Raw genomic sequence first — 19,024 nt, 5'->3', positions numbered from 1 at the left:
TGCCCGCTGCAGAACTTTCTTTCCTTTGATCTGAGATGGCAAACTAGTCACAGGCATCAGAGGCAGAGCAGCACCATAGTTCCCTCACTGTGTTTCTAAAGGCCCTGAGGTTGTCCCTGCCCTACACAGACTCTGAAGTCCCACATGTGGACTTGTGTGTGCAGCCAGGGCTAGCAGGGCCCTAGCAATGGCTCAGTACTCTCCATTCCCGCTGCTGCCCTGCCCTTGGCATTACAGCAGCTCTGTGCTTTTCTACTGCATTTTACTTTCTACAGCACTTCAGCCCCTTCGGATTTTCCCAACCAGCCAGGCAGCGGCCCTGAGCAAGCCTTGATTAGGAAAGCCGCAGCGAAGCCAGCAGGTGTGCTGGGAGGGCGCTGGCCATGCAGCTTTGGCTGGGGGAGCCCCCACAATGGGGCCACAGCCAGGTGGGAGGTGTATTTCAGGGCTGTACCAGGCTGCAGAGGGGAGGGCAGGATGAAGCCACAGTAAAGCCTCTGGGAGGTGAGAGCTTCCTTTGGAGGGCAAAGTCGGGCAACACTCAGCTGTGTGGGTGCAGGTGAGGAGAGGCAGGGAGCTGGGCCGGCACACTGAGGTGGCCTGGAGGGAACCGGGTCAACTTGAGGCTCCCCGTCTGTCCACCATCATCTAATAGCCCCTCTCCTTGGCCTCTGTCCTTGCCGGTTGGGCCCTGCCACTTGGCTCACCCCATCCAGCCTCAGCAGCGCCTGCAGGCTGGGGACATACTCTCCTCCTGTATGGATGCAGGAGACTGGCAGTCAGGTCAGGAGAGTGCCTGGTGCCTGCACGGGGCACTCATGGCGAGGGCCCTCTTCTCTGCCCAGGTCTCAGCCTCCTCACCTGCCTGCATTCTTCACAAAGCCCAAGTCAGCCAGCTCCACATCACACAGCTCACAACGGAAGCACCCCGGGTGCCAGTTAGTGTTCATAGCTTTGATGACACGGCCAATGATGAACTCACCTGGAAGAGAAGAGGTCTCTGCTTCCCAGGCAGAGCTGGGCGCTCCCAAGCCCAGCCACCCGAGCCCTCCACCCAAGCCCAACCTGGTCTGAGGCACCCCACCTGCAGCATAGGCAGCGGTCCTCAGGCAGGTTGAGCTCCCAAGCTGGGCCAGTCCTATGTGGCCCATCTCCCCCTCCCACTTCCCAGCAGCACAGGGCATCACTGTCCCCAGCCCTCACCACAGGATCCACAGCAAGGAGCAAACAGCATTTGGAAGTCATGTTCACAGTACTTCCGGCCCTCAAACTGCAAAGGGGCACAAACAGAAAACCGGCATTTCACCCATCATTCCAAGGACACTGCCCTCCCAGGCCTCTGTCAGGTCAGGGGCTGACAGCAAGTGACAGGGCACAGAGAAGAGACCTTTCTAGACCAAGGTGGGGCTGGCCCATGCAGCATGTGGACACAACATGGGGGCCCTCAGTGGGAGCCTCAGGAACCCCAATGCCAGCTCTCAGATGGCCGTGGCTGGGGGTCCCAACTTGGGAGCGCCCAAGAATCCTACCCTGGGGGTCCTGAGAGCCTGAAGCAGGGCTTCAACTGGGGAAGGATGGGGCAAGTGTGAAGTTTGCCCTGATTCCTGTGTCCTTCTGTGTGGGCAGTCCAGCTCCTCAAGAGGTCACAAAAGACTCAAGGAAGGGAAAGAAAAGGGAGGGGACACAGGAAGGGGGCGCAAGGGAGATTAACCGAGTCCTGCAGCCATGGGAGCCACTGTAGACATGGCCGGCAGCCACTGTCTGACAGCAAGGGCCACTCGCTGGCCCCAGTGTGATGGCCAAAGCCTGCCTCTACCTCCCTCTCCATTGATATATGCTTTCTCTTTTTTGAAAATTTGATTTTCCCACTTTCTAGAATGAATGTTTCAGACTGCAGCCGGTGAGGCAGGGGGGGGGCGTTAAATTTAGCCAGCAGTGCTGTCTCCTGAGCACCTCTGGTGTGCCAGGCTCCGTTCTTGCACCTGTCCCTCAGTTCTACGCCCTCCCGCCACTGCTCTAGTGGTCAGCGTTTCTCAGAAGACCGCAGGGCACCATGAGGACAGGTCCCCGTGTGTCAGCAGGTCATGCAACCCACATCCATCCACCATTAACTCCACCCCAATATGCATGCAGCAGCCGACCCTGGGCCCCACTTCCCTACAGCCGCCACACGCCACATGGGGAGATGTGCAGCAGCCAGCTCTCCACAGGGCCGCGGGAGCCCTGTGGCCCGGCACTCCCCACCGCCATGGTGTAAATGCCCCGGGGCCAGCCTCAAGCAGCCACCATCTGGAGCCGGGAGATGTGCAGTCCCCACAACATAGGGACAGTAGACGGAAATAACCCCAGAAGCATAGACAATAGTGAACTATAACAAAATAACCAGCAAGGGGGCAATTGTAAGTATTGCTTACCTTTGTTTTAATAAAATGTGTTTTCACTGTGGAGGATATAACTTCATTTTTAACAAGGACCATATTTAACAACAGTTTGCAAAGTGAAGATTTAACCACCTGCTCATGTGAGCCGGTATGTGCTGTTCTGGGCTCCTTCACTTTCATCTGGATTAGAGCAATAACCGTGGTCTCTAAGCTTCTGTCCCTGCCACCCTCACGGCCGGTCCTCAGCACAGTGACCACAGGGATCCCGTTCGCACGTTAGGCAAATGGTGTGGCTCCATGGTTCCCCACCCCAGCCGGTCCAGTCTCTTGCGGGTAGAAGCCTATGGCCCTACCAGGGAAAGGATAGCCACCTCCCGCTCCCACCTCCTACCACTCGCCCTCTCATTCCCTGCTACTCCGCTAAGTAGTCCTGCATGCTCCCTAGTGTGGGGCCTTTGCCTGTGCCCTCTGCCAAGGGATCTTCTGGCAGATGTGTGTGGGTCTCCCCTCCCTTAGGGTCCCCTCACACATGAGCTTTCCTGATCACCCAACTCCCGTGGGGTTCCTTATCACCATCTGGTGAACCCCAGGGGTCCACCTACCGCTGGATCCCAGGGGAGGGCACGCACCACTTGGGCAGGGTCTCCCACCCTCGATGCCACTCAGAGGAGCAGGAGGAAGCTCACAGGTGAGGGTGCCCACAGAGCGTGCTGGGCGAAGCTCTGTGCTGCTTCAGGCCTGCCCTGGTGCCTGTCAGCTACAGGCTCCCAGCAGGCGGGTTGCACATCCTCACCTCGTAGAAGAGCCCCTCGGGGAACGGCCGGAAGCACTGGGCGCACACGAAGCAGTGCTCGTGGTACAGCTCCCCGCTGCTGTTGATGATGCGCTCGGCAGGGCCAAATCGGGCCTGGCAGCGCTGGCACACCGCGTTGGCCAAGGCGTCAGACATGTTGCTAGAGAAAAGAGAGGAACAGTGAAATCAAGACTGGGGAGGATGGATGGGGCAAGATCCATGCACACCCCTGCTCAAGTTTGCAGTGCTTTCCAAGACAGAGAAAACCGCTTGTCACCCCCAGGCCAGCACTGGCTCCACAGCTGCTCGGTGGCACACAACCAGGGCCAAGCCACCTGGCATCAGCTCAGGTCGCTCAGTATGGCCCCCCGTACGCCTCTCCTGTGACCAGTGTGCAGAGCACCCCAAGTGTGGTGTGCTGGGAATGTGGTGTGCATCCTGACTGGGGTAAAGTGGCGTCTCCAGTCACAGACACAGGGGCACAGCATGGACACCCAAGGCCCATAGGACATGGGAAAAGCTAGCTGGAAACCTGCCCGCTTCCAAAGCCTCTAGTCTCTGTGTCACACTACTTTTCCACAGAGAGTCCCATGCAGGGCTGGCAGCAGACAGGTGTGCACTACTGGGTCAGAGCCATTAGGACTCCAGGCAGAGGTCTGCACTCCATCCACGGCCCCAGCCTTGAACAGGCCACCATCATGCTGTGCTGTGGGGTTGGGCCGGTGAGATGAGGTACACACACTTGGCAGGGTGATGGGCAGCTCACTGGTCACCAGGACCACCGAGCCAGGCCCCACACTGCCCAGTCATCACAGTGCTGGGCCACCTCTTGGGGTTCAGAAGCCACCCCAGTGCCCTTTTTCTTTTTTTTTGTTTTTTCCGGTACCAGGAATCGAACTCATGACCTCGCACTTGCCAGGCAGGCGCGATGCCGCTGAGCTAAATCCCCAGGCCCCCCCCCTTTTTTTCGCAGTGCCCTTTTATGCTCTGTCCTCACACTTTCCTCAGAGGATCAGAATCACCCAGGCACAGACTACATTCTCACTCTCCTTTAGTCCTGAGGCAACTCTGCAGCCACTCTTCTTGTCACTGTCCTAGAGAACCAGGTGTAAGACTCAGACATGAAGTAACTGGTCCAAGTTCAGACAGCAAGGACAGAGTTCAGCTTGGAACCAGGACTATCAGGGGTCAGAGGCTCCTTCCTCTGCACCATGAGTTGGTGTCAAATTGACACACGCCCGTGAAGAAGGCAAGAGTTTGAGTCTCTGGAGTGGTGACGCACAGAAGATCGCATCCATGTTGGGTGCTGCCTGTGCCAGAGTAAGTGGTGGCGGCCTTCCTTCTGCGGGAACAGAGTCCAAATTGAACTACAGTGGCTCCCCCTTATGCACAATTTTACTTTCCAAGGCTTCAGTTACCCATTGTCAATCATGGTCTGAAAATATTTAAAGTCCCAGACTAAGGTGTAACTTATCAGCAGTACAGTATGTGTGACGCCCTGAGGTCAATCCTCAGCACTAAAAAAAATTAACATTCCAGGGTTGGAGATGAACCTCAGCGGTGGAGTGTTCACCTAGCCTGTGCCTGGCCCTGGGTTTCATCCTCAGCACCAAAATAAACAAATAAATGGAAGAAAAAAAATCTAGAAATAAGTAATTCATATGTTTTTGCATTCTGACTGAGGCGCTAGAGGTTGGAGCCTTTGGACTGAACTACATCCCCAGCCCTTTTTTATTTTTCATTTTGAGACTGGGTTTCATTAAGTTTCTCATGCTGAGCTTGAACGTGAGATTAAGAGAGATTACAGGTGTGAGCCACCACCCCCAGCAAATAACTCGTAAACTTTAAACTGTGTGCTATTCTCAGCGCCAGACATATAGAGGAACATAGCATATACAGGGTGTAGGATAACACACAGTTTCAAGCCTCTGCTGGGAGTCCTGGGCTGTATCCTCATGAGTGAGGGGAACCACACTGAGCCAGGCTCCACTCCAGCACAGGGCCCCCGAGGCACGACCAGGAGGCTGGTAGGACTGCACAATAGTCGCCCTGAACACCTCCACAGCTGCTCTCCCTTCAGAGACTCTAATGTACACTCCCTTTGCCAGAGGGCAGCAAGCAGGTTCTGTCCAAAACACCAGTTCTATTGGGCTGATGGTAGCTGCCAGGAGAGCTGGGTAAAGAACGATGCCCAGCCTTATTATCGAGGAGTGACGCTATCGACGGTCGCACCTGCTGTGGGGACAGCACGGAGGGCATGTTGCGAGCTCACTATCTCTGAGAATGTCTTCAGCCTGTTTTGCTTCCCACAGACCCCATTTCATCCACTGCTCATTTTCAGCCTTGCACTGGGAGAAGAGTGCTTGGGGAAAGAGCGTGGCCCCCGAGGGGCTGTTCTGCAGCCTGTGGAGCAGGCGGAGCCAGGCTGAAGGGTGTCAACCACAGGAAAGGGGCCCTTGCACCAGATGAGCCAGGCAGGGAAGAAGAGGGCTACGTCTGGACTCGTGGGTCTCTGGACTATGCCTGTTAGAATAGGTTGCCGCCACGTGGAGACAGACTGGTGACCAGGGCGGCACACCGGGCCGGATGTCCTTTTTCTTGTTTGGGAACCCGTGTGGCAGACCCGGCCCAGAAAGCCATTTAACAAAGCTTACCAGATGTGCTAGACTTCTGTGGGTCTCAGCTTACCTTGAGCTTTGGGGGCCAAAGCCACCTCCTGTGTCCATAATTAGACCAGAGCAACAAAGAAGCAGGGATGGTGGTAGCAGGAGTCAGGAAAAACTCAAGGCAAAAGGGAGGCAAGATGCCTAGCAGCCACTCTCCTATCTTCCAGCTTCCTACTGGTCTCCATGAAGTGGCCCAGGCAGGACATCAGGGGCCAAGGACAAGCCGTCCCGAGCCAGCCTGGGTGGCTAAGCTGGGATTGGTTAGGATGGACATAATTTCCTTCTCAGGAACACTGTGTGCCTTCTCTCCTGGAGCACACACCCAAAGTGACAGGAAGGACATTCCAACCCTTGACTGTGAACGTGACCCATGGGTCTCGGAGAGATCAGAAATCAACAGGAAATCCTGACTGTAGGCCTGGGAATGCCCCACTCCAAGGACCCAGAAAAGAAGCCAAACTGAGGATTCAAGTCCAGTCTAAGGCTTCCAGATTGTGCCTTAAACCTAACCTCCTGGGCCCTCTTCAGACCACACAGCATAGCCTACCGGCCACTTGCCCTTCAAGACCCTCTGCAGACCCCAGGTACTAAGGCTTGGGGATGGAACCCACAGACCCCTTGCCCTCCAGCTTCCAGCTGAGCTAGAGGACAGCTGCATAAAGGGAGCTGTTGTTTTGCAGCTACTCTGGCAGCCATACAGAGTCCCTCCAGGCAGCCAGGCCAGGGGACAGCCTAGGCCGCCTATACTCCCTAAGGAGGGCAGAGGGTCAGAGACATGGACATTCCAGCCTCCTCCTCACATTCCACCCAAGATCGGGAAGCACCAAGGCAGCTTAGCCACAAGGAGACACTGCCACCCCACCACAGCTGCACAGCACCACCTATGCCCAGGGCCAAGCCCAGGGCTGCTCCCCAGCCCCTCACACTCTCCATCCATCCGGACAGATAACACAGGACAATGCGCTGCACGATGTCCCCAGCGTCTGGTGACCAGCAGCCTTGGGGGAGGCAGAGGGCGCCCTCGGGTGTCAGATCCTTGTAAGGGGAGGGTGCTGGTGCAGACCAGGACACTGAAACATGGAGAGCTGAGGGACCTGGTGAGGGTAACCCAGGACTGCAGTCCCACCACCTGCTGTCCCCTCGCTCCTACTGCATCACAAGGGCATGGGCATTGCAGACTTTACTTCTTCAATAACCCAGACCTTCCCCCATCCCAGCCTCCCCTCCACTTGAGACTAAAGGACAGCGTGAGCACCTGGGAAGGGAAGTCTGGTCACACAGGGGATGAGGCAGAGTTACTGGGGCCATGTCCGCCTGGTCAAGGGTCAGACCCACAGTGTATGCCATACAGTTAAGCAGGCTATAGAGCTGCTCAACATTCCTTGGCCATGCAAGCTGCAGCAAAGTACTCTCCAAACCTCAGCTTCCTCCTCTGTAAAATGGGCTCACACCAGCTGTCACCAAGGATTTCTGGAGGACTAAGCAAGATGATGCCAGGGAGCACAGCCCATCATAGGCACTGTAACCAGGAGCACCTCCCCTCCTTCACGTAGCAGGGGTTTGCCAAATGCCTGCCATTCCAGGCTGTCTTCAGAGTCAGCCTTCAGAGTCCCAGGCGGGAGCTCCCAGTCCCCCGACACTGCCTGGCCCTTCTTCCTGCCCTTCCCCACCAGGGCCAGTCAGAGGCCAGCATCAGGAGTCACCCGGCTGTACACAGTGAACAGGGATGTATGCAAAGCCAGCCTAGTGCTCTGCCACAAGGACACTAGAAAGTCAACACTTGGAGTGAGGTGCTGTACACACGATGCATTTGCGCATTAATGTCAGACACGTATTCCATGTCCCACGATGTCTGAAGTTCGTGAGCTCTTTCTGAAGCTCTCAGTACACTTCTTTGCTCCACCAGTGGCTCCATTTCTTTTGACCAAAGACACTTAAAGTGTCACACTGACAACAGAACCGGCAAAAGGCACCAAGCAGAAATTCAAAGAAAAACTCAAGGGGCAGATACAGTGTGTGTGGCACCTCCTGAGATCAGATTTTCCTTCTCAGGCCCATGGCCACCTTGGCCATGCTGTCATGCTGCACCCAGACCCCGAAGCCCGCCCTCCTGCATGACATCTGAGCCTCCATGCCCTGGCCTCCCTGGCATCACGGGTCTCAGCACGGATGTCGCATCCTACAGACCCACCCGTGAGTTTCCTTCTCCATCTGTACCCAGCTCCTGTGAGTGACCTGGTCTCCTGAGCCTACGTTCCCTACCAGAACAATGGGCTTGCCCCGCCTCATCCTGCCAGGGCTGGGGCTGCAGGTATGAGCCCAGCAGGAGCTCCACACATGTTCCCTCTGCAGCTGCAGGTCCACGCCCCACCTGAGCCCCTCCCTCTGCCTGTCCTCAGCAGGAGACATCTTTGAGGTTCATCCTCCTATCCCCCTCCCAAAGCCCCCTCTGACCTAGGGCACAGAGGAGCCCTATTTTCCAGGGCATCATGAAGCCCAGACTTCCTGTCCTACAGGCCCTCCTCTACCTTCCCCTCAACTGCTGCTCTCAGCTCCCCCCACCTCCTCTGCCCCCTCGTTCTCTCCCCGGCTCTGTCTCCCGAGCTGGCCCCAGGGAATTACAAACTCAGTGTGCCCAGGGCCTCCAATCCAGATGCCTTCAACACCTTCCTCACCCAGGTTTCTTTCTTTTTTTTTTTTTTTTTGGTTTTTTTCCGGTACCGGGAACCGAACTCACGACCTTGCGCTTGCCAGGCAGGCGCTTTTGCCGCTGAGCTAAATCCCCAGCCCCCCTCACCCAGGTTTAACCCACACTCTGAGAGCCCCTTAGGACCAGCCTGCACCGCACTGTCCCGCCTCCCAGCCAAAAAAGAGGCCTTTTACACCAGTGGCCCTGCTAGGGAAGAAGAGGCTCAGCTTCAGAATCATCCTACCAGGGCTCAGATCACGGCTCAGCCATTTTTTGCTGGGTAATGTTCAGAGGTCCCTCCACCACTGTGAGCCTAGAGCCTAGATTTGCTCCTCTACAAAGTGACAATAAACTCTCCCCAATCCGAAATCCATAATGGGGTGACAAGGACAACTGCTTTCATCACCACCCTCAGTTTGTCCTGCCCAAGAAAGCTGATCACAGAAGACATCAAACCCAGCTCTTCTAGTGGCACCCACCCTCCGGGTCTCCAGCCCAGGTCCCCGCGCCCTGGGCAGCCACAGCCAGGCCCAGTCCCGTACCGTCGGAAGGCCCAGCCGGGTTTCCAAGGCCAGGCCTGAAAGCCAGCCTTCCGGCCATTGTCCTGGGGACCCGCCCAGCCTCTCCCCACCTACCGGGGCTCTGTGGGCAGCGGGCCAGGCCGGTGCTGGCGCCTCCGGTACAGCCCTGACGCTGCGAGCGCACCCAGCCGGGTTGCCATGGCTGTGCGGTACGGGTGCAGGCACCGGGCAGGTGAGGCCTGGACCCCAGCCTCCAGAGGACAGAACGGCAGTGCGGCCACAACAGGAGCTCGTGTTACACTCTGGGATCTCCAAAGGGCAGCAGAGTCAACTCCAAATAGAAAGGACATTGTTTGCAGGCTGCGGGGGTAGATCAGTGAACGAGAGGCTGGGCTGGCTCGATTGGATCCCAGCCAGAGAGGGGACTGCGCTGGAAAGTCCCAAACACCCCCAGGTGCACCTATAGTGATGGGGTGGGATGCCCAGGGGGTCTCAGGCTGCCACCGGAACAGGAGGGAACCTGAGGCCCCTGGACATCATGAGAAGTGCAGTATGACACTGGGCCAGTTTAGGAATCCTCAAAACAGTTAACAAGTGGAGAGGGGGGCCACACATGCCCACATTCTGCCATGCTGCCTTCCCCAAGAGCCTGGGTCACAAACACTACCTAGGGTGCCCAGACCGGGAAGCCCCCATCCTAGCCTAAGACCAGGCCAACAAAGAGTCAAGCACTCCAAAAGAAGTCCACAATTAGACAAGGTGGTCTCCAGCTGGCCAGGGAGAGCAGAAGCCGAGGGATTTTACCTGCAGAGACTGCCCCTGTTACTTGCCATCGCAGTACAAGCACCCGAGGTCAGCAACAGAGCCGTGGTCACCACTGGCACAGCAGGCACTATGGTCAAAAATAACACACAGATCCAGAGGATCCACGGAAATCTTTAACACGGATTCCATTTCCTGAAAAATCTTTTCAATGAGGTCAGAAACTGAGTGTAGTATTTTCCTCTGCCTTCCCAAAGAAAGAGACAGTAGTCATCACTCCAGGCAGCAGAGAGCCCTAGCTGGAGCAGCGGAAAACCTTACAGGGCTTCACTGCTCTCAGATGCCAGGCCCAAGCAGCAAGGAACTCATCACCGAGCAGATCCTCCCATGGGGAAGATGCATTAGCCACCCTGGGTTCAGCCCCTAAATACAGTCAAGTGACCACAAGAATAGCATACAATTTATAAGTGCAGCCAATTCCAGTGTTACCCAACACTGATCAATTCAACAAATATTTTTTAAAGGTGGCCCTAGGGGCTAAAGGGCATATAGAAGCTAGGCCTGCAGGAAGTACAAACATCTACCCTGTGACTGGGAGAGTGGAGGGCTTCAGAAAGCTTAGGCAGAAAGTTTCTTTGGCACAGCTTGTAATCAAAGCCCCAGGGCATGGCCCTTCTCACCATCCTGGCTCAGCCTCTACTGTGCAGAAATCCTGAACCCTAGGACCCAGAACTTTCACCCAAAATCACCATATTACTCAAGGAGGAGGCATTTATTTGGGGCCCCTGGAGCCAAACATAGACCTAGAAAGAGCTGATACAGTTTAGCTCTGAAAGTACCCTAGAGACCCATGGGATAAAGACTTAGTCATCCGCCCCTCTCCCCACCCCGTCCATGGTGCTATTACGAGGTGGAGGAACCTTTAAGAGGTGGAGCCTGGGGGGAGGTCTTCAGGACACCGGAGAAGTACCCTTGAAGGGGACAGTGGGACCCCAGACTCTGCCTCTTTCTCTTCTAACTTCTGCAATGAGACGAGCAGTTTTGATCCATACATCATGATGTGCTGCCACAGGCAAAAGCAACAACATCGGTCTGAAACCACGGGCCAAAATAAACCTTTTCTCTATAAGTTGATGACCTCGGGCATTTGTTACATTAATGGAAAGCTGACTAACACAGAAGCTAAGCCACGGGTGTTTTGTATAGCATAACATGTAAATGAAGTTCAAGTAAAGGTTACCAAGTACTGATCAATTCAACAAACATCTGCTATAAAAGGGGACACGGGAGGTTAGAAATTGAGAGTGGCTTAAAGTATAATTGAGCCCCAATCCCCAATTTGGGCACAGCCTTGCTACCATTCTACAGCTGGTCCTGCTGCAGGGACATGAGCAGGAGTCACACTGGGCTCCCCAGCCAACACTCCGGTTCCAGGGCACACAGCTGCAAAAACTTAGTAAGAGAGAACAGAAGAGTAAGAGAGAACATGGCAGATATTACAGCTTGTGTCTGGATGCCCACCCAAAGGCTCATGTGGTCATAGGAGCAGGTTTTTTGGAGGCAGCAGAGTGTGTGATTGATTTGTAGTGCAATGCTGGGATTAAAGGTAGGTGATTACTGGATCACTCCACTGATTGGATTGGCATTGTCCAAATCCCAGCAGTCTGGATAAGATAAAAGGGACAGAAAGAGGCTTGTTTCTCCCTTTCTGGCTCTGGTTGCTTTTGTTGTCTTTTGCCACCAGGAACTGTTACCCCTCTGCCATGTGCCACTCTGCTTGGAGCTAGCCAATTATGGCCTGAAACCTCCACAAACTCTGAGCTAAATAAACCTTTTCCCCTTTAGCTTTGGGTGTTGTGTATTTTGTCTTAGCAATAAGAAAAAAAGTAACTAAGAGCCTATCATTGTTCTTATTCCTCCATAAAAGAAAAAAAGACTAGCAAAAATGATCAGAATCTACTTTTTCAGGTTAACCTGCAAAATAACCAAAACCTTACAATAATCTTGGGAGCATTTGGCCAATAAAAACAGGCAGCCTTGGTAAGGACCATTAGCTTGATGGTGTTTTAACTGGTCTTAGTCCCAATTCTCTAATCCATAACTCTGTGGCTGCCTTAAAAAATAATAGACTGTATGCTTGGGAAGGAGGAAGTAGAACAGAATACTTTGAACAGCTCTATGCCAACAAATCAAGTAACTTCACTTGAAATGGACTAATTCCTAGAAAGACAGCAAAACTGATTCAAGAAGAAACAAAAAATACAAACAGATCACCAACAAGTCAAGAGACTGAGTTAGTAATCAAAAAACTTCCCACAAAGAAAAGCCAGGACCAGATGGCTTTACTGGCTAAAGATTATTGTTTCAAAATATTTGATGTAATCCTCATATTTATCTTTAAACACTTCAACCTCTTTGAACCTTGCTTCAACCTCTTTGAATACACTGACAGTTTACTATGGTGTACAGTACATACTTCCATTGGAGTGCTCTTTTATTCCCAAATAAATATCATTCTTCTTTGTAGAATCTCTCTGATGTTTTAAGGAGATACAAATATATAAAGAACTCTTATAAAAAAAAAAAGAACTCATAATTCAACAAAGAAAACACAACCCAATTTAAAAATGAACAAAGGATTTGAAGATACATTTCTCCAAAGAAGAAATACAAGTGGCCAGCAAACACATTACAAGATGCTTAACATCATTAATCATCAGAGAAATGCTAAATGCTTTCACATCCACTAAACCTGACAAAAAATGCTATCAAAGATGTTGAGAAACTGGAACACTCATATGTTCCTGGTCAAAAAATTTTATTAATATAAATGTAAAATTATATACTTAATTGGATAGGAGCCTGACAATTTTTTCAAAAAAGTCTAATATGGAGTTATCATGTGACCTGGAAATTTCAGGCATGGGTATATTCAAGAAATGGGAAAATATGGGGCAAGGGAGTGGCTTAGTGGTCAGGCATTGCCTGGCATACCTGAGGCCCTGGGTTCATTCTCTAGTACTATTACAGATAGCTAAGTTATTTGGAAATATTATAGGCTATCAGACAGGGCTGGGCCCTCGAGAGTCAATGCAGAACATAACAACAGATTACAACTGTGGCTGCAGGCACATTTGTTGAAGGTCAGGCTCCAAGACAAAAAGAAATGACTACACCCACATACATTTTCCCTAAGGATGAACAGCAGTGACTGATATTCTAAAAGGCATCAATCACCTTGGGTGGAGGAACAAAACCTCCCTAGCCCATTCCTTCCCAGAAAGTCCTTGTTTGTTTCCTGAACACTTGCTATGTGACTTGCTTCCCCATTTGATCTCCATTTAATCAATATTATCTAAGTGACTATACTTGTAATCTTACTGGTTCACCATAGTTTTCTCCCACCTCACACTTACCTTGTTATTTCTCACCGGATCAATGTTACCCAAAGGACTACACTTGTAATCTTATTAGTTGATTATAGTTTTGTCCCACCTTAGACCTGCCTCAACTCATGGTTTGGCTCTATAAAACTCCATTGAGAAGTGAGGCCCCTGGCAACCCACTCAGGACCCCTTCTTTCTCTCTCGTAGAAGCTTTCTTTCCCCTCAAAAAATATAGCTTTCTTTTCCCAATAAATATTTTCTGCTCTTAACCTCCATTGTTCCTGGAATTCATTCTTTGACTTTAGAGAACATAAACTCAGCATATCAGACATCTAACAGATTGGAAGTTATATTTCCCTTATATTATTTGGAGATCTCCTACTGAGATAATTGGATGGAGGTAAGAATTTGCTTTTGTTCCATAGATTCTGGACTGTGACTCCCTTAGGTGATCAAAATTGCCATCCTTGTTTGTCAACTGTGTATACTTTGAATTTTATGTCTTTGTCAATTGCTTATGCCTTGTCTCTTTTATATATTGTCTTTTGTTAAAAATGATAAATTTAAATTAAGGTAGTTATGGTACTTCTTTAATGGAACATTTTATTTCTGTTTTGTATATGTCATATTTGGAATATTTGCTGAATTTACTAATGTTCCTTGTTTGACCTGAATGTTGTGGTTTGTTATGGTAGACAACAGTGATAGGGAAAAGTAGTGTTGGAGCACCCCCTTAGTGGACTTTGATATGAAATGCTGTAAAATGAGTCATTTTATGAAATCTAGTTCACATTTAGAAAATCTACATGCCTATTAATAAATCACAGGGCCCCTTCTACCTATTAAAAGACAACAGGTTGGTGGCCATTAAGACTTGGGGGACAGGTTTCGCTGAGACAGATTGGCCCCAGTTACTCCTCTGTACTCTAGAGGAAATGTCAAGCCTACTCTGCCTCAGTTTCCTTTCTGGTCTGATCTTCCACTGGTGAGGAGGCAATCATAGCTCTTGAGATGCCCCAGTCTTGCCTTTCTAGGCTGAAACAACTCATGAGCAAGTTGTCTCAATAACTCACCACAAGCATGAGAAGAAAAGACCTCCTTTCTCTGATCTGATTTCTCACCTTTCCTGGCTACTTTATACTTTCCTTTTTTGGAAAGATGTAAGGTTAGAAAGAAAAGAACCTTTCCCTCCTATCTAAAGCTAACAACCTCTAAGTTTGGCCTGTAGAAAATAAGCACTTGCTAACACCAAAAACAGGGAAGCCATCTTAGACATACCCCATCTCTAAGTCAGATAAGACATCAGAATTTTATCCATCCAGGAGAACACAAAAAAGCATGTCCCCTTGGGAGTGTTCTAGGCAAGTCTTCCTTGGGTGACTGAACCTGAGACTCCCAGGGAAAGAGTCAACTTTTGGGTGAGACCAGAAGGAGCTATTTCCTAAGCACAACATTTAATAGACCAAAACACATTTAGTTTAAGGGTGAATCCCCAACCTCCAGGCTCTCTCTCTCCCCTCCTAGGTCTCATTCTCATCATTTATGTGTGTACTTTTGCTAATTGTGGACCTTGAAATTTTACTGTAAACTCATAAAATGTTATGTAATGATTTTGGGGGGTTTAAGATAACTTCAAGTTTTATCTGTCCTTATAGAACTCAAATAAACAGAAGTATGGAGACAAATCTCTGATTGCATGAAACTAGTGGAAGCTAACAGGACAACTGAGGGGTCATGGCCAGGGTTACTTTCTGACAGATACCCAGAGGTTCCTCAGTAGAATCTGGGTCCCAACAGCCCAGCTGGGTAACCAGCAGAAAAATCTCTGTTTAGCTATCATACTTTTCTCTCTGCTAGTAAGTTAGAAACTCCTCCCTAAGTTTTTCTTCAACTCATTGAAAGTTAATTTTAGAACCACCTTATTGTTAGACATTGCCTCCAAGAAAGTCAGGATGAGGCAGCTTTCAACAACTGTTTGCCCTTTGTGGAGCAAAACAGCTACCAAAAAGCAATTTATACTTGTTGCTTACATGTGCTAAGAGTAAAAAAGGTTTTAGTCAGCCTTTCTTTTCTTTCATGTGCATGTAGAAAACTGATAAATGTGCCTTTACTAACATGTGAATTGTGGTAGCTAAGTGATGGGTATAAATTTGACCTGTGAGCTTCAGAGATGTAGAAATTTTAGAATGGACTTGAAAAAGTGGAGCCTTACTGCTAGAGAAGGTTGCCTAGGTGATTAGGTAAATAGTAGAAAAGTCTTAGAGGCTTCATTATCCTAGGGCAAGATTTCTCTGAGCCATTTTTACCTGGCTGTATCTCTAGAGATGATCTCTTTTGCAAGCTGAAAAGTGCTCTAAATACTTCCAACTTCCTCTTTGATATTTGTTCTCACCCTCTTTCAAAGAATTGAAAAGCAGTGGTTTAGATCTCTTGATTATTGATTTGCAATAATTGCTTCTTTAAAAAGTGCTGGAGGGGGCTGGGGATTTAGCTCAGCGGCACAGCACCTGCCTGGCAAGTGCAACGTCATGAGTTCAATTCCCGATACTGGAAGAAAAAAAACAAAAAACAAAAAAACAAACAGAAAAAGCACTAGAAAATGTTTGGCCCTCACATGTTGAAAAGAGCTGTTTAATATTTTTCTGCACTCATGCATAGCTTGTCTATCCCCAGAGCCAAAATGGAATGCAGAAGGAAGTGTTAATTGTGATACTATTTTACAACTAGAATTGTACTGTAGGAGAGAGGGAAAATGACAGAATTACCTTATGTTCAGATTTTCTCTACATTAAGAAATAATTCTTACTTGTGTTCAAAATATAATCCATACAGGACTACCTGTGTTCATATGTCCTTTCCTCTGAGAACCTAAGAGAGATCAAACAAGTTTTCAGATGACCCGATAAGAAAGTACATTGAGGTTTTTAGAGGACTTACTCAGACCTATAAACTAGGTTGGGGAGATCTAATGTTATGCTTAAACACTGACTTCTAATGAGAGACAATGAGTATAGACTTTGTTTCTTAAGTGTACTACAGATAACCTGGGATACATATTTTCAGAGTGGGTTTAAAGAGAGCCTAGCCAGCACTGCTATGGAGGGAAGTTACCTAGGTGACTTGATAGAGAACTTAAAATGTCCCAAAGACCCCATTGTCCTTGGGCAGAGATTTCTTCTGGACCTGTCTCTGTCTGTCCCCAGAGGTGATAGATCTCTTTTACAGGCTGGGATTTTAGAACTTTTTGATTCAGAGTCATTTATTAGAAAGAAGGCCCTAAACAATATAGTTAGAACACTTTCACTTTCTCTCTTTCACTCTCCTTCAAAAGGTTAAGCTGGGCATGATGGCACATGACTATAATCCCAGCACTCAGGAGGTTGAGGCAGAAGGATTGTTGAGAGTTCAAGGCCAGCCTGAGCTACAAAGTGAGTTCAAAGCCAGCCTGAACTGCATAGCAAAACCCTATCTCTAAAAAGACCAAAGAAAAAGTAAAAAAAAAAAAAAAAAAAAAAAGCTATTCAGGTTCTTTAATTATTGGTTTAACTTTCTGCTTGGAAATGCAGTTGGAGTCAATCATAGCTTTTGTCTCTAGAGGCATGTTTTGCTAAGGATTAGAGATCCACCCTGGGATTTTGATCTTAATTGTCTTTCTACACCTGAAATGGTTAGGATTTAAAGTCACTCCCTTCTCTGCCCCTGAAAAATAATGCAGTTTGCAACTGTGTTTGGTCCAAGACAATTCTCTCCTCTATGGCTGCTGAATTTCAGGACCAAGTTTCCAGAATGGTGATCTGGGACCCTTCCAGAGTGAAGCTGACCTTCATTTATATCCAGGCCATATTCTAGAAAACTAGTCTAGATTTAATACTGAAACTCTCAAAGAATAAGTGTAAAAGTTTTAGTTTATCTGCCTTTTAGTCCTTAGGCAGAACCGGAGATTAACTTCTTTCATTTCCCTCTCTCCTCAAGAATGATGCTGACTGGTTTTTATAGCACAGATAAGTTCTTTGATAGAACAAAACATCCCTAGGGAACTGTATGAGTTTAATAACAGTTTTAAAGGGAAACATATTAAAGAATAGGAACAGCCCCAGTTCCCACAGTACTGCCTCTCTCATCATGCTTTCTTTCCAGAACATTTTGCCAGGCTGGACACTATTCTTGGAGATATGCTAACAGAGGCTCTGAAAAGAAAAACCTGTAGCTAAGTATAGTCCAAAGGTTACAGGCAAAATGTGAAAAACTGTCATAGGTAGGCATCTGCAGCAGGGCCCAGTAGAGCCTTGGCAGGCCTTCTTCCCCGCATCTTGAATTTGTACTTGGCTCCAAGGAGTGTCACATAGTCTCTTCCTACACCCTAATCTGGCCTGTGTATCCACCCTGGAAATAGTTAAAATTACCTTTTAACCCTTCCAGAGGGGACAATTACACTATGGCTATCAAAATAACAATGAGAAGCCAATATATCTGGATATTCCAATCAAACAAAGCATCAGCCTAGGGTCCATCTTAAAAACTGTCTTTACTTTCACAGGTGTAAAAGGTTTTTATTCCTTCCCATTCTTATTACAAGAAATATGTTAGTTGACCTACAAAAAGTTCTGACGAGTCTATTTATAGTTACAAACTTAAAAACTATAAAAGTTATTTAACTCAACTTGGCCAAATACATCTGAGGGCACTATGGCCTACTAATAATTATCTCATGTATGCCTGTCTATTTATTCAATTTGTGACTGGTTACAATACTTACTCCTGTTTTGTTTGAGCTCAACAACTTTTTTTCTTTTTCTCTTTTTGGATTTTTAAAATGTTTGTCTATAATTAGCTTATGGATAGATATCATTAGAGTTAAGGATGTGTTTCCACCCAGATTGCCAGCTGATCAAAATGATGTCAAGACTGGCTTTATAAATGCAATGCATATTGTTGTCTATGTATAACAATTTGGGAGTGTTTCACTGGTCAAGAATAATATGTTGTTATGATCCAGTTTTCATAAGTCATCTAAAATTTTGTTAAGATAATTAAATGGGGATCTCTTAGGCTTAAAGAAACTGCTGGATAGGACTCCCCTTGGTGAATAAAGGCATAGCTGCCTGGAAGCATTTTATCCCAGTCTTTGTTCACTAATAATTTCCATTGCCTTATGAGAGACACACCCCAATAAATGTTGCTAAACATATTATTGTAATATATTTACATTGGTTACCATCAAAAGATTAAGTCTTCTGTGGGTACAACAATAAGGTTCTCTCATTAAAAGATGCTCTTGGTATAAAACTAAAGTAAGAGACAAAGGTTTCCATATAGCTGCAATGCTCATTATTGCTAATCTCATTGTGTACTAAATGTATTCATGCCTTCTAGTTGTACATGTCTTCTAAGATATAAAACCAGGATTGTTTATGGTGCTAACCTTTTTTTTAGACTCAGATATCTATCTGCCTTTCTCTTGTGCTCCAGCTACTTGTGATAAGAGATATATGCCAAAGCAGCATGAAACCACCAATCAAATGATAGGTTTCTTTTAAAAAAAAAAAGCTTATGTGATGTGTATGTTGTATACGTGTCACAACACTTAGAGATGCTCAGGCAATGAGCAGTCCAGACAGTGTCATACACTGCTTCAATGATATCCCATTAAACAATGACAAATTAGTGAGAGCTTCTTTGTGTATAGAGATGACTGACTAAGATAGCTATTTTATATTTGGATAGACATTTGAATGTATTTCAGCTGAGTGTGGTGGCACATACCTGTAATCCCAGCAGGAGGCTGAGGCAGGAGGATTGAAGTGAGTTCAAAGACAACCTGGGCTA

General features: G+C 48.4%; 1 protein-coding gene across 4 annotated transcripts in view; it reads right to left on the bottom strand.

Moving 5' to 3' along the window:
• Positions 1-15,978, bottom strand: part of Lims2 (LIM and senescent cell antigen-like domains 2) — a 39,675-nt gene extending 23,697 nt beyond the window's left edge. The window contains exons 1-5 of one of the 4 annotated variants that reach the window (XM_005397602.2): positions 10,134-10,236; positions 9,855-9,942; positions 3,175-3,334; positions 1,204-1,270; positions 862-982 (exon numbers count right to left, since the gene is read on the bottom strand). In XM_005397602.2, the coding sequence (XP_005397659.1) occupies positions 862-982; positions 1,204-1,270; positions 3,175-3,334; positions 9,855-9,883 (377 nt within the window). In that variant the 5' untranslated portion in view covers positions 9,884-9,942; positions 10,134-10,236. Of the gene's footprint in view, positions 1-861; positions 983-1,203; positions 1,271-3,174; positions 3,335-5,862; positions 6,145-9,854; positions 9,943-10,133; positions 10,237-15,963 lie in introns of those variants that run through there. The other 3 variants (XM_005397604.1, XM_005397601.2, XM_013521048.1) reach the window with 3 other exon arrangements.
• Between the last annotated feature and the right edge of the window lie 3,046 nt (positions 15,979-19,024).

Source organism: Chinchilla lanigera, unplaced genomic scaffold (assembly GCF_000276665.1).
Source record: "Chinchilla lanigera isolate Chin_1 unplaced genomic scaffold, ChiLan1.0 scaffold00058, whole genome shotgun sequence".
Classification (NCBI taxonomy): domain Eukaryota; kingdom Metazoa; phylum Chordata; class Mammalia; order Rodentia; family Chinchillidae; genus Chinchilla; species Chinchilla lanigera.
This window is presented reverse-complemented; position numbering and strand designations above follow the sequence as displayed.